At 44.8% G+C, this 16,171-nt stretch overlaps 1 protein-coding gene across 1 annotated transcript in view; it reads right to left on the minus strand.

The window, feature by feature from the left end:
- The window catches only part of ZMYND15 (zinc finger MYND-type containing 15), a 92,354-nt gene that overhangs the window by 20,913 nt on the left and 55,270 nt on the right, over window positions 1–16,171 (minus strand). The window contains exon 10 of the mRNA XM_030187919.1: window positions 7,426–7,555. Coding sequence (XP_030043779.1) covers window positions 7,426–7,555 — 130 coding nt within the window. The remainder of the gene's footprint in view (window positions 1–7,425; window positions 7,556–16,171) is intronic.

A 16,171-nucleotide genomic window follows, 5' to 3' on the forward strand; every position in this document is an offset into this window, starting at 1 on the left:
TGGCCTCCTGCCACCGTAAGGTCACCGGTAGGATGATCAGGGTGTCTGGTAGGGGAGCGGAGTGCCCCAAGAACCCTCCCCTCAGGGTGCCTTGGGGAGCGCATTTCCCGGCCGGATGGAACAAGTCCGGAGGAAATGCCCAGCCTTCCCACAATAGAAGCACAGTCCGTTTGACTGTCGTTGCTGTCTTTCGGCGGGAGTCAACCGTTGCCGGCCCATCACCATCGGCTCCTCCCCGGGCTCCGTAGTGTCCCGGTTCCCCTGGCGAGAGGACGGCCCTTTGCTCGTCCGGGAGGTCCCTCGTGCCCACTTCTGCCGCTCCGCCCGGGCTCTGGCTCGCTCCTGGAATCGGGTGTCCACCCGTATACAGAGTGAGATGAGGGCATCCAATTGTCCGGGAATCTCCCGTCCCGCCAATTCATCCTTGATTCGTTCTTGTAATCCCTCCATAAAAATGGCCATCAAGGACTCCGGATTCCAACGCAGCTCCGTGGCTAAGGTACGGAACCGGATGGCATAATCGGCCACCGTACCTTCTCCCTGATGAATCCGGAGCAGTTCCGATGCCACGGAGGAAGGTCTTCCCGGAAGGTCGAACACCATCCGGAACCGGCGCTGAAATTCGCTATAATCATCCAAAATGGGGTCATGTTGTTCGTTCAGGGGGGCCACCCAGTCCTGGGCTTTTCCTTCACAAAGGCCCATAATGTAGCCCACCTTACTTTGGTCCGAAGCAAAGGCCTCCGGTTGCATCCGGAAGGCCAGGTTACACTGGTTGAGGAACCCCCGACAACCTCCCGGGGTCCCATCGTATCGTGCTGGTTCAGGGAACCGAGGTCCCACGCGGAACCCTCCCATACGGGGAGCCGCTGCGGCCCCTTGGACCGCAGCGGCCTGGTTTTGTACCTGAAGCGTGGAAAGCTGAGAACATACATTCTGGAGCGCCCCAGACAGGGCATTGAGCTGTTCCTGTTGCTGCTGGAGAACCTTGGCCAGGTCCCGTAGATCAGGTTGCGTCGGCGAGCTCATGGCTTCCGTTTTCTGTCGCGGCTCTGATGTCACTCCGGTGTTGGTGAGCTCTCGAGTCTTCCCGAGCCCCACTAGGGCCAGGAAATCACCGAGCACCCCGAATCTTCACCCGCGGCGACCGCCGTTCACCGAGGGTTGAGCCCTCAGCTGCGGGCGGCCAGCAGGACTGCTGGAACCGCGGGGTGACGGCTGGCCTGGCTGGATGTGGGTACAGAGTCTTTGGTGAGCGTGGCTTAGCCGGGCGGCTAGCTGAGCACGGGGAACGGACACAGTCTTTATTGGCAATAGCCAGCAGGATGGCTAGCTGGCACGAGGAACAAACACAGTCATCACTGGAAATAGCTAGCAGGACGGCTAGTTGACACGAGGAACAAACACAGTCTTCACTGGAAATTGCTAGCAGGACGGCTAGCTGGCACGAGGAACAAACACCGTCTTCACTGGAAAGAGCTAGCAGGATGGCTAGCTGACACGAGGAACAAACACAGTCTTTACTGGAAATAGCTAGCAGGACGGCTAGCTGGCACGAGGAACAAACACAGTCTTTACTGGAAATAGCTAGCAGGACGGCTAGCTGGCACGAGGAACAAACACAGTCTTCACTGAAAATAGCTAGCAGGATGGCTAGCTGGCACGAGGAACAAACACAGTCTTTACTGGAAATAGCTAGCAGGACGGCTAGCTGGCACGAGGAACAAACACAGTCTTTACTGGAAATAGCTAGCAGGACGGCTAGCTGGCACGAGGAACAAACACAGTCTTTACTGGAAATAGCTAGCAGGACGGCTAGCTGGCACGAGGAACAAACACAGGCTTGGAATGTGGCTTCAAACAACAAAACGGAAGCACTGGACCCCTTCCGTGTTTCCGTTTAAATCCCCCGCTCGTCCTGGCTGGGGAACCGCTGGAACCAATCCTCTTCGCCCAGGCCGGCAGCGGGGGCCCGGATTGGTCCTCCCGTCCGATGGGCGGAGTTCCTACGCGGATGCGCCAATCCGGCGCAAGTGGGCGGAGCCTCCTCGCTGGTCCCGCTGTAGCGAGGAGGACGACGACGCCGGCGCCGCCATCTTGGCCGGCGGATCTCCTTCTCCGAGGCCGGCGCTTGCTCTTCTGGATCGCCGGCCTCGGAGCAGCCTGCAGTCGCGGCGATCCCCGTGGCAGCCTTCCCCCGCCGCCCCGCATCCCACGGGCGCCCCAGCCTCTCGCTCCGGCCCGCGGACTGCCAGGTAAGGGCCCGGAACGGGACACATAATATGGGCAGCTATAGGAGCCAACTTTTCAAAATGATTGGGGGGTGCTGACCTCAGCACACATTACCATGTCTGTAAAAAGGAAAACAAACAACTGGCCAGATTGTATTTAAATATACAGCACTCCAAGTTTCTCAGTTTAATTCACACTTTTTAGCCTGTTCTACGGTATTGCCATCTAGGCGGTTTACATTTTAAAATAAATATAAAAACAGAGGGAAAGTGCCTGAAAAATACAACTGCTTATACCCTCATTATCTGCAGATTCTCTTGCATCTCATTTTTCTACCAAAATTCTTTCACTCCACTCATCACTTGCTACTCAGACAAAAAGTCCTAATTCTACAATTGACGTGACTGACTCCCCTCCAATCTCTGTTACTAGCAAGTTTTCTGCATTTAATAGTCCTTCTTTCTCATCCATTGAACTATGCAGTGATATGGCAGGATTCTCACATCTCTCTACTTGTCCGTTATGGAAATCCTTACTAGGATTAGGAAAACCATGGCTCTCCACGATCCTATTCCATCGCATTTTATTAAAATATTTTCAGATACACGGCTCCCGTATCTTCTCTCAATGACTACTATTAGCCTAGAGTCTGGCTACTTTTCTAACGCTTGGAAACATGCATTTATTTATTTATTTATTTATGGCATTTATACCCTGCTCTTTCCCGCTCAATAGCAGGCTCAGTGCGGCTTACAGGATATGGTACAGAGTATCATAGAGATAACACAAAGTAAGGTACAAGGTACACAGAGTATGGTACGAAGTATAACAGAGATGATCCAGTTGTAAGGAGTAGGACAATTGGGAGAGATGTGGGGGAGAGGATTGGCGTATGGGTAGTGTGGTTAAGTTCGAGAATTAAGTTGGGTTATTTGGGTAAGTTTGTCTGAAGAGGTAAGTTTTCAGCAGCTTTCGGAAGGGTAGGTGTTCATTGGTTGTTCGGATGTGTCGAGGTATTGATTCATCCAAAGACCAAGGATTCGACCATTAAAGCAGATCACCCTTCCAATTTTCAACCTATATCGAATCTTCTTTTTATATCAAAACTTACAGAATCTATGGTTCAAGATCAACTGAATGACTTACCAATTTACTACATCCAAACCAAACCGGGTGTAGACAGCATCAAAGCACCGAAACAGCTCTAATAGGTATTACTACATTCATAAATCACCACTTGGCACAGGATAAAGTAGTTCTTCTTCTGTCGCTCGACTTAACAGCTGTATTTGAACTCATTGACCATGATCTCCTGCTCAGCTGTTTATATTACATAGGAATCACAGGTCTTTTCTTTTCTTTTTTTTTTTAATGTTTCAATTTGTTTATTAAGTTTTAAACATTTTAACAAGAATGCACTTGTTATTGAAATACAGCCATAGTACAGTTTATCCAGAAATAATGACATTCCTTGAAGAAAATATCTTAAAGAAGTAAAACCTACTTCAAAAATAATCTAAATTCTTGACTAACATGATAATTATTGCTTCCTTAGACCTCATTATTGGAGGAGACGAAAAGAGTTAGGGGAACGTATAACAATAGTTCACAAAAATAATAAGGTGGCGTAATATTTCCTTGTAATATTACAACTGTTTAGAATCAAGAAAAGATTTAAGGGCATCAGGTGAAAAAAATGTATATTTAACCTGACCCAGTCTCACAAGGCACTTGCACGGATAGGCCAGGAAAAACATCCCTCCTATCTCAACAGTTCTTGATTTCAATGCCAAGAAGGCTTTCCTTCTCTGCTGAGTCAATTTTGTAACATCAGGAAAAATCTGTACTTTAATACCCCCAAAACAGGTTTTTAAATTCTTAAAGTACTGTTTCATTATGTTGTTTAAATCCTGTTGAAATATTAAAGACACTATCAATGTGGACCTTTCTGTTGTCTCGTCCAGTGTTTGTTCAAGTATAGCTGAAATATTTCCAGGATCTAAATTCATAAGTTGAGCTTCATGACTTTTCCCAATCTCTCCTTTAGGAATAGGAATGTAATATATTTTATTAACAGGCGGCATAGCTTCCAAAGGCATTTTCAACACCTCATTCAGATAACTCTTGAATAAATCTAGGGGAGTAATCCCTAGGAGTCTGGGAAAGTTCAATAAACGTAAATTTAACCTTCTATTAAAGTTTTCAACTTGTTCCATTCGTCTCCGAAGTTCAACATTATCTTTCACCACTTTTATTTTAAATTCTTGAAGAGAATCTACATTCTTTTGAATAACAGTCATTTTTCCAGCTATTTCTTCTTTTATCAGGTCTACCTTTGCATTTAACTCACCAAATCTCTTATTAAAGTTACTGACTTCTCCCGATGTTTGTTGTAAAGTCATATCCATCCTGTTCAGCTTTACCCAAATCATTTCGAGATTTACCTCCTGCGTTCTCTTTGAGGTCCCTGCCTCTGCTCCCAGCGTCTTCTGTGGAACTTCCCGACCCTCACCGTGGATCTCACCCGAAACACTTCCGGTAGGGCGTTGATCCGCATCGGTACTCGTCAACGACGCTGGGCAAGGAGGTTTACTAGTCGATGGTGGAGAGAGAGATACATCCTCTCCCAGCAGGTCCTCCACTTCCCCAAGGAGCCCCGCTATGGGATCCACATCTTTGCTTGTTTGGGAAATCGGCGCAAAAAAACACTCAAGTCCCGTCTGAGTCGATGAAGGAGTCGAGGTAGGTGGGGGAACTATCCTCATCAACCCCTTCCTTTTAGTTTGGGGCATTTTGTCGGCAACAGTTTTCCTCTCAGGTCGGTTCTCGGAGCGACTTTCTGCGCTGCCTGTTACGCCGCCATCTTAGATCGTCTCCCCAGTTCTGGAAATGGCATGTGCTGGAATCACAGGTCTTTTCAATTTTGTTTGTAGCTGCAGTTACGGAGTCCTCCAGTTCACCTTGTCTTCCTTTCAAATCATCCATATGTGTTGCATGCTCCTGCACAGCAGAAACAAACTGTGCTACTTTATCCACAATATTCAACTTAGAGTCCAGCTGCCTAGAACTTTTTGCAGCCAAGTTTTTCATAGTGCTCTTGATCTCCTCCACATTTCATGAGGATGGCTTGAGATTAGGCCAAACCTCCTTATCCAGCTCACCTGTAGTATCAGGAGCTGGGCCCTGTTCCCCTGCTTTCTGATGTCAAGTCTTTTAGGCTTGGCAGCCTGATCAGCCCACACTGAGAGCAAGGGTTTCTTACTAGAGACCTTAGACCAGTGGTTCCCAAACCTGGTCCTGGAGGCACCCCAGCCACTCAGGTTTTCAGGATATCCACAATGAGTATTCATGAGAGAGATTTGCATGCAGTGGAGGCAATGCATGCAAAATCTCTCTCATTAATATTTATTGTAGATATCCTGGAAACCTGACTGGCTGAGGTGCCTCCAGGACCAGGGTTGGGAATCACTACCTTAGACATTAGGAAAAGCCAAAAGAGATGGCTGATGGACGAAATAAATTAGTTTAAATGAAAAGAACGGGGGGGGGGGGGGGCGTTCAAGTACCATGTATTACTTGAACAGTGAGTCATGTGATCCCCTCTATATCAGTAGCTTCCTCAACTTATTACTACTGACTGAAGAGAAGTATTGATGGAGGTATTATTTCGATGGTAACACTTTCTACTCTACAATGATGGATGAGACCAGTAGGGTGCTAAGAGATTCATTGTGTTAAGACCAGGTCATGACTAGAGTGTCCTTTGCCAGCCATTCCGCGGAACTGATTGCAACTGAGGCTGTACCTTAGTCACTGCACAGGAGAGAACTGAGGCTTAGCTGGGGAGTGAGAGGACACCGGTACTGGATCTATGCTATCAGTACAAAATGAGCCTTACACTTCAGCAGTCTGCTCATGATGTGCAATGACCCATTACACTGGTGTATCTGTGCTGACCCAGGATGAGACTTGTCAGCACTGCCGCCTGATACAGTCTCTTTGGTAAGAGAAAGCAAAAAAAGGAAAGGAGAGAAAAAACACTATGAATATATGCAAATCTAAAGAACAGGAGCAGGGGGGACCAATTAAATTCCAACCAACTACAGAGGTGAGTTAACATGCATAAAATTGTTTATTAGTTGACAAAAAAAATCAATGATGGTTTGACTGTTTGTTAACCCTTGAAGGAAGCGTGTGCAGATTGTTCTGCCTATTGTTTGCTCAACACATGCCAATTTATTGAAACTATTTGGAGGAGTGGCTTAGCGGTTAGCGTGGTGGACTTTGGTCCTGGGGAACTGGGTTCGATTCCCATTGCAGGCACGGGCAGCTCCTTGTGACTCTGGGCAAGTCACTTAACCCTCCATTGCCCCAGGTACAAATAAGTACCTGTATATAATATGTAAGCCGCATTGAACCTGCTATGAGTGGGAAAGCGCGGGGTACAAATGTAACCGAAATAAAAAAAAATAAAAAAAATACACAAGTCAGAAACATTTCTTGGCTAGATTTTGTGACCACTGATGCAAGCGTTTACAACTGAAACACAGATCTGTGTCGCGTCTGGCAATAATTTTGTGTGTATTGCAAACTCTTTTCTGTATGTTATGTTATGTTATACAAAGCTTATTGTCCGCAAATACCTATACATAGTTCATTATGGATTTACAAGTTAAAGAAAAGAATACTGAGATATACCACAGGAATTATATTATATCATTTATCATTCATTATAATCATAATTATGAAAAAAAACATATAATAAGGTTGCCTAGTTATATCAAGTAATAGAATCAGACAGTCTTTTTATATATTTTTACAGTCTGTTTGGTAGCATAGATGGTACTTGAGTGGCTGTATAGATCTGTGCTTAGGAAACGCTCCTTGCAAGACATCAATTTGATGGGTTTACCCTGACTTGAAACAAACTCCTACTTTAGTGCATTCTGAATTGTATTTTTGAGACAGCAGAATGTGAAAATATACAAGGCATCGTAGAAGACTCCATCTTAGTGTCCCCTACTGGCTTCTGGAAAGTCAGGCATATAGTGGCTCAATGGGATCTATAGTTTTCTGACGATAGTGTCCAAACTACAATGTTAAATGCCCTCGAGAGAAAAATGAAATTCAATTTCGATGTTCATTTCTTCAGTCAGTATACATAGCTTTGATCCAGATAATAACAGCACTCACCGATAACAAGGTCAGGCTTGGGGCCCTGTAGCATGTGATAGGCTCTGGCATACACTTTGACCTGAATACTCTTCTTGTCACTTTTCTCCTTCATGGTGAAGCTAGGCTTGGCTCTGATCACCTGTGAATTCTGGAGGAAATGCAGAGAAGAATATTAGAATGTAAGATTTGCCACAGGTAAAAGAGTTAGAGAATTATGGCAAAGTAATGATAGGAGGGATCTCAGGAGATTATCTAATATCATAGAAAGATAGGGCTAGAAGGAACTTCAGGAGGTCACGTAGAGTCATAGAAACAAGGCTGGAAGGGACCTCAAGACTCGAGTATCATTTTATTTTTTATTTCATTTGCACCCCGCGCTTTCCCACTCATGGCAGGCTCAATGCGGCTTACATGGGGCAATGGAGGGTTAAGTGACTTGCCCAGAGTCACAAGGAGCTGCCTGTGCCTGAAGTGGGAATCGAACTCAGTTCCTCAGGATCAAAGTCCACCACCCTAACCACTAGGCCACTCCTCCACTGTTGCTATGGAATGTTGCTATTCCACTAGAAGTTGGCCCTTGCAGATCACCAATGTGGCCGCGCAGGCTTCTGCTTCTGTGAGTCTGACGTCCTGCACATACGTGCAGGACGTCAGACTCACAGAAACAGAAGCCTGCGCAGCCTTCTACATGGAATGTTGCTAGTGGAATAGCAACATTCCATGTAGAATCTCCAATAGTATCTATTTTATTTTTGTTACATTTGTACCCCGCGCTTTCCCACTCATGGCAGGCTCAATGCGGCTTACATGGGGCAATGGAGGGTTAAGTGACTTGCCCAGAGTCACAAGGAGCTGCTTGTGCCTGAAGTGGGAATCGAACTCAGTTCCTCAAGACCAAAGTCCACCACCCTAACCACTAGGCCACTCCTCCACCTAGAACAACTGTTCTTATCTTGAAATGTTTCCTTTCTTCAACCTTTCAGTCACATGATCTAAACACAAGGCCCATAGGTGTCAACTCTAGGGGTACAGAGCATGCTTGAGAACTCCCAGTATTGAGCAAACCCCTTCGCTGTGTTCAGGAAGGACTAATTTTTGTGGAGTTTAGCACCATCAGTCATTTTGTTATCTCCAAATGGGTTTTGTAAGGATTAATGTGGTGTTGAAATTGTATGTATTAATGCAATCTTTGGGCAGTTCCTATGCCAGTAAACTAACAGGTATTGCAGCTTGTAAATAATTCAGTTTCTGTTTCCAAAACCAATAGGATTCCTCAAGATGCAAATACTATGATGAGCATTCTCAGTGAATATGAGAGGTAGATTGTACTCCACATATCAGTTTAGGAGTGAAGTTTATTGCTTCATGAAATGCACAAAATGAATCCTTTTGGAAATACTGAACCAGAATAGATTAACAACCTGTCAGTGACCTAAATCTCTAAATCTTCTAGTCCTTCAACCACTTGTGAAACCAGGTATGCTGTTTGCCTGTACAGTGCTCCATAAGAATGAGTATTAAGCAGGAGCTAACTTTTCAGGCTGATTGAAGGTGCCAAATTCAACACAAATGGTCCCTCTCTGAACACAACAACGAAATTTGTTCAATACTGGAAGTGCTCAAGCACCCCAGTACACCCAAAGAGTTAGTGTCTGTAGTCTAGGTGTAGCCAGGGATGTAGTGCTGCCAAGATGGTCAGAATAGGAGTCCCTACACTTTCAAACATGGCAGGTCTGTGTCAGGATACAAGGCAGGGCAGGAGGGAGTCTTGTGAACAGAAATGGATCAGAAACAGAGGACAAGGGAGGGACAGCAGATATGGCAGCTCACTTCTTTACTGATTCAATGAGAGAAGAAAGACATGCAGAGACATGAAAGGAAGGTTAAGATACAGGGGAGGTGGGAGAAAGGAAAAGTGGATAGAGAAAATACTGAGGAGGGGGGTGTTAATACTGTCATGTTACTGTTATTAGTAACTAGGTCTCACTGCACAAGTTTATTTATTTATTTAGTACATTTATATCCCACCTTTTCCCACAGGTGTGCAGGCTCAAAGTGGCTTACAATGTAATGATAAGGCGGTCACCAGATCAGTTGTTATACATTTACAATCAAATGAGATAGGATAGAAGGAACAAGGGAAGAAGAAGAGAGGGAAAGGGCAAGAGAGTCTAAAATGGTCCATGAAGATGTTAGTAGGAAGGACTGGTGGTTATATGATGAATCCTAGGAGTAGGTTATCTGAGATAGGCTGGTCTGAGGTAGATTCCTGAAGCTGAGATGATTATGACAGAAAGTTGTGGTCATGGGAATAAGATCTGAACTAAGCCTTCTGATGCCTCCTCAACAGCGATACCCATGGGCAGGAGTATCGCTGCAATTCAGGGAGGCGGTCCACAAGATCATAGAAGAACAGACCCTCTGTACAACTCCGTGTGGAAGGATCCCACGGGGGTCTATAGAGGGATAATTAAACAGGTTTAACAGCTTTCAGCAGGACAGTCTATAATGGAGAGCTGTGGTAGTACCTTCGAGACTAGTTGAGAGACGTTTGCCTTCAATGTCAGGGAGCGAGGTGAATCGTCTGGACAGACCATGCCGATCCTGCATGGTGGTAATGAAGCTGTAATCCGCCCCTCCAACCGTCCACTCCAGCCCCCATAGCAACCGGCGCAGTGATCCGCTCATTCTCCGGCACCTCCAACGACAAACAGTAGATGGAAAAGTGAAAGCCAAAAGGCAGCAGGAGACGAAACCCCCCCCACTATGAGACGCAGTTTCCAAGAGGTCACAACAGCGCAGTTAGTGGTATATAACTTGTCTTAATGGTAACTCACATTGATAAATATGCCCCTACAGTTTCTTGATTTTTCTTTCTTTTCTCCACTTGGTGCTGCTGCTGGATCTTCTACATGCTCAGAAGATGGTCTACCATGGAACTACAGTCCTTTCTATGAACCAGTCTCCTGCAGCAACATTCTAACCAGGTCTTCAGAGCTGCTGCCAGGGTCCTCTCCTCCATGTTTTCCTTTTTACTGATGTATTGTTTCAGTGCACTTGATTAATCATTATCTTTTTAGTAAACTGATCGCTCATACAATTGCTGGTTTCCTGCCTGACTGCCTGCCTTAGGGCCAATATGGTCTGACCTGGCTTGGTGATTGTGCTCCATCAAGTCATAGGCATACAGCTCAGATGAATGTGGCACCCAATTTAACGTCTCTGTGACTGCTGTTTCTCAGTTATACACTTATTGCACTCTCTGCCTACTTGCATTAGTGTCATGAATTGGTTTCGAAGCCTGTAGTCTTCTTTCACTGTTTCTGCCAAATGCTACCTGCTGCAATTTACACTTTTCAGTGCTTGTTTCTGTATTTGCAGGTTTTCACATTCTCTCATCTCTAAATTATGGGACTCTGCTTCAATGTCCTGGTTCTTCTGTGATTTTCCGTTCAGTGCCTCCTATCTGCCAATTTGCCTGCATGTTTCTGTCAACCCTTTGCACAAAAGTTGCCATCATTTGCTGCTGCCACCTGCCTGGCTTTTTGTAGTAGTTATCCTAGGTGTCAACTTCTCAGAATGATTGGGGGTGCCAAACACAATTCAAATTACCCTCCCTGGACAATAATGCGGTTGCTCAGCCCCATACAGTAGCTACTGGTGCAGTCTGAACTCCAAAAAAAATGGCTTCTTGTTTCATCTCCCTAATTCTACTTAGTAATACACTCAGGCCCAGGCACAAAACTTAACGATCCAGCAACGTGCTTTTTATACTGGTTTTAGCTGCATTAGCGAACACGAGTTCAGCAAAGAATGCACAAAGGGGTTCTGCGGGCTCTTTTCTGGTCATGGTGGTTGTTTTAATGAGCTAATTACTGTTCAAATGTGCATTCCAAGTGATGCATAGCTGTTTTCCTAGACCACCTACCTTTAGGATGGAATTTTTATGGGTGGTCAGGAGCTGTAGGTACTGCTGTTTCCTTCCCATTACCGCTGAAATTCTACCCTTGGATGCAGCTGCCTGATGCCTGAGGAGAGCTATGGCATCTCTAGAGTCCACCCCTCCCAGCTTGCCAAGCAGGCATGCAGCCCTTCGCTCTCTCCTTCACCTCGCTCTCCCTTGCTTCCCTCCCTGCCTGCTTGCAGAGTCTACACCGGTTCCCTGGCTGTACTGCTGCTGAGGGTCTGATTGGGCAGGTCTGGCTGCACACCCAGGAAAGCGAGTACTGCTTAAACCAGAGGAGACAGCTGTGGTGCCTAAAATAATTTAAAAAGCTACACACTGAAGGGGGGGGGGGCATGTCAAGATGGCGGCACGCTGCTGATTGCTGTTTGACTCTCTCGTGGATAACGCTGAATTCAAACTTTTCTTCATACTCAATGCCTCATACAAAACGCAAAGGGATGGTCAAAGCCGGTCCCTTGATGGCCAGGACCTTCTCACCTCAGCAGCAATCCATAGAGAGGTTCGCAAGGAGAGCTCCCACCCATAACACAGGGAAGATCCCTGCTGTTGCTCCGGGAGGAGGAGACCCCAGAGACTTGGGGCTAGATGTCACCCGCTCAACCCTCTACCTCTCCCCGAAGAAGTTGCAGGAAGTCCTCCAGATCGAGGAATTGAGAACACGGGACCATTGGGAGGTCTGAAGCATTTCTGTGCTTCGACTGAGCGTGTGACGCCATTAAAACAGCCAGAGTCGGTAACGCTGGAGACTATATGGGAAGCTGTCCAGCAGTTGGATAATACAGTGGCTAAATCTACAACTAAAGTCTCGACTTTAGTGAGTACTGTTGAAACTTTATCAAATTCCTTAGTAGCTATAAAGAAGGAATTTAATACTCAAGTGGATAAAATTAAAGAAGATGTAAAGAATTTGCAAGAATGTGCCGCAATGGTGGTAAAAGATAAAACGATATTACATTGTAAGATTGAACAGATAGAAAATTATAATCGTAGATTAAATCTCTGATTTTTGAATTTCCCAAAATCTCCGGGTATTACCCCTTTCGAAGTATTAAAGAAGTATTTGCTTGAAATTTTGAAATTTACCCTATTTACCTAATAAGAAAATCTTGGAGAATTCTCTGGAAATGTTTAGTCAAGGAAAGAAAGACATTAAATATATCTGAACTTTTGGAAACATCATCTTCAGAATCGGAAAGGACAACCTTATTGGTTTCATTTGTGTTTGAGCAAGATTTGGAAGCGGTGAGAAGGTTATCCCTCCGTAATTTACAAACTTTGTTCTATGGGAAAAAAGTTTGTATATTTCCAGATGTAACAAAGCAAACACAAGATAGGAGGAAAACTTTTTTGGTTTTAAGAACGGACATGTTGGCATTGGGGGCTTCCATTTATCTTAATTACCCATGCAAATGTGTTGTTAAATATGTTGGCATAAAATATGTCTTTTTTCTTCCAGAACAGTTACGTGCTTTTATAGGTTTGAAAAAGATTCACACTGTATTACCCTCAGTTGAGAATAAGTAAAAGGGGTGGGGAATAGCGTTTATTTGTGACCTGTGTACTGATATTGTGTAGCTTATCTCCTGAGTTGTATGTTACTTACCTCCCTTAATTGTGGTCTAAAAGAAGATTAACCATGTATTTTCTTTTGCCTTTATATTACTGATGTAAAGCTTTTCTTTTCTGAATTTCTTGATCAAGTGTTATGACTTGTAAATTGATTAATATACCAATTAAAAAAAAAAAGCTACACACTGCTTTCTTACACACAGCTTGAATTGTGACAAGGTTGATAACCAAGTCCCTAATAAGAAGCAGCAGCCCCTGGAACTACAATTCCCAGAGCCCCTTGGGAGACTAGAGGAGACAGGCAGGCCAGAAAATCTGTGGTGGACTCTTAGCCAAGATAGGATGGGAAGTAGTTCAGGGAAAGGTGGGCCCCTTTCCCCATTCTCCACTAGAGGGAGCAGGAGGGAAGAAGCTCAATACCCTTGGTTAAGAAAACAGTATATAATTTTCCCAGCTGTGAGGAGAGGGGGGAGGATTTCCTGAAAGCTCTCAGAGTCCAAAAAGCTGAAAAAGAGCTCAGAAGAAAGTGAAGCTATGGAATATTTGGAGGAGGGGAAAGGTCTGCCTCCAGAACTTCCAGAGGAACCAATAATAATGGATTGGGAAACTACAGATCCAGAGATCTCCAGCACATAAAGTCAGAGCACAGGAGGATTTTTGCTGTGAAGTGGGAGGTGATCTGCCAGCCCTGGGTGCTCTAGGGCTATTAAAGTGAACTGGAGAAAGGGAGGTGATTTTTTGCTGCTATTTGATTGCATAGAGGAATTTAATGACTTAATTTGTCTGAACTGATGGTGGACAGAAGTGTGATAAACTGTTAAAAGGGCTCTAAAGGGCCCTTTCTGGGGGCCCTCACCCATAGGAGCCAACTTTTCAAAATTATTGGGGGTGCTAAGCCCAATGGAAATAACCCCTCCCTGGACACATACAAGGAATTTTCTCAATATTGGGGGTGCTCAAGCACCCACAGAGTCGGCTCCAATGCCCTCACCTTGAGGAGCTTATAAACTGTGAGTAATGGGCTCCTTCTGATAATTGTTTGTGCATACACGCGAGGGAATCCTACCCTGAACTTTTTGAGAGCCCTTGTGAACTGCATGGAATGTTTGTGAGAGGAACAGGCATTCAGGGAAGGACCAACTGCTACTAGTAGAAGCTCCCTCCACTCCCCTGAGGGATTACAGTATGCATGTATGAAAGATTCTGTAGCACGCTTAGTGATTGGCTGTTCTGCGCATGTTGAAGTGACCGATTGGCTTCCCCCCTGCCCAGCTGCTCGCTGTCTTTGAGAGCAGCTCATTTGCATCTCGTTACTTTTGAGCATTGTTCACTATTTCCAGCTCAGTAATTTTTACTGAGGTGAAAATAGTGATCGGTGCACTACCGGGATTTTGATGCATCTGCCCCAGTATTCACCCTTGAAAAAAAGCTTGCAAACTTGCATGGTCAGTGGTAGCAGAGAATGTCACATAATGCTATCAAAGGTCAATCAAACCATTCAAGATCTGCGAGGACCTTGACCCCAAGAGTTATTGCATATAACCAAAAGTAAAGAGCGTGCTTGCCGAAGTGGGTGTGGCTTCAGGTATGGAAGATGGGAAGGAGATTAATATACTGATGTCATGGAGTGTGCCTGCACTTCTGAATTTGTGACTATACTAGTGGGTATACGTGATCCATTTTATTTGCTTTATAATCTGAGAATTTCGTGGGTGGCCCCTGGGTCAAGAGGTGTTCGACACTCTGGGCAGTTCCTTCACACACAAAATCTAGAAAGAGGGGGCTATTTCTATTTGTTTTTAGACTAGATGATAATTTTGGTATTTGATGTCTGATTAAAATAGAAGATATATGCACTTTTGTTGTTTCACTGAGTATGGTGTTTGAAGTTATGTTATATTTATTTTATGTATGATATATTTTCGTTTTCTCTGATTTTATGCAATGCTATCTTGATTTGCTTAATTAACTATTACTCACCTAAGAGTCGATTCAGAAAGCTATGCTAGATCTGATGATTGTATGGCTTCCAATGCAAGCTTTCTGCAAAGAATTACTTGCGGGATGCAGTATTCAATGAGCATGCAAATTACTGCAAAATGTCTGTCAGTGTGTGAGCTCCTGCCTCAGTGCTACCCAAACTAAAAAAATAAATAAATAAATAAATAAGGGGTATATTCCCTTAATTGGCAGACTGATTCTTCTTGGTGCATCCAGGATGCACAATGTGGGGTCAGGTTCTACTTTTTTCCAAGATGGCAGTACTGTGCAAATGGGCATCTCTCCTATTTCTTAAAGGTGTGATGGGGGGGGGGGAGGAACTTTGGGGAGCCAGAGGGAGGGATTGGAGAATTTTTTTAAATGTTGGGGGGGGGGGGTTGGATTGGGGGTGAGGGGTACTACTAGATATTGGGTATTTTTTTAATTTTAAGTTGGGGGGGGGGGGGGGTTAGGTCAGGTTGGGAGGATGGGAGGTGCCACTAGACACCAGGGATTTTTTTAAGTCAGTGTGGGGGGGGAGGTTTGGATTGGGTGGGGTTGGGGATTGGGTGATGCCATGAGGCTAATGCAGAAAGCTATGTTGTGGTGGGGTTGGGAGAGCTCTCCTTTCCTTTTAATGCTACCTCAGACCGGAATACCGCGGGACTTGTTACTTCCTCCCATTCTCTTTAATATATATTAGCTCATTTGGACATGGTTTTCAGCACTCAATGTCGAATTTTACTCGTATGCGGATGATATGCTTCTTGTTCCTGTGGATGATGATTTTAGTGTCACTATTTCAAGGGTAAAAGACAGTATTACGTTAACCCATTAGTACCCAACGTTCTCATATGGGAACAAATCAATTTGTTCCCATATGGCTTATTATGGGAACATTGGGCATTAATGGGTTAATAGAAACTCAGAGTAAGTCGCACAGCTTTAAACTGAACAAGAACCAAACAAGCTTGCTCTAGTTAAGTCGCTCTCTGAAACATATTCCTGAGTCTTTGACAGTCCCAGGGGGTTTATTGTTGAAAGCTGAAGTTTTGGGAGGCCTTTTGGACACCATTTTATCGTTTGAGCCTCGGGCCAATCGTATTGCCAGTTCGGTATTTTTGAAGCTGTGTCAACTTTGTCTTATACGTTCACTATTCTTGAAGAACATTTTTTGTTATTAGTTAAGGATGTTATTTTACCTAGATTATTGCCAGTGCATTTTTTCTAGCAAAAAGGTGCCGGTGC

Source organism: Microcaecilia unicolor, chromosome 14 (assembly GCF_901765095.1).
Source record: "Microcaecilia unicolor chromosome 14, aMicUni1.1, whole genome shotgun sequence".
NCBI lineage: Eukaryota > Metazoa > Chordata > Amphibia > Gymnophiona > Siphonopidae > Microcaecilia > Microcaecilia unicolor.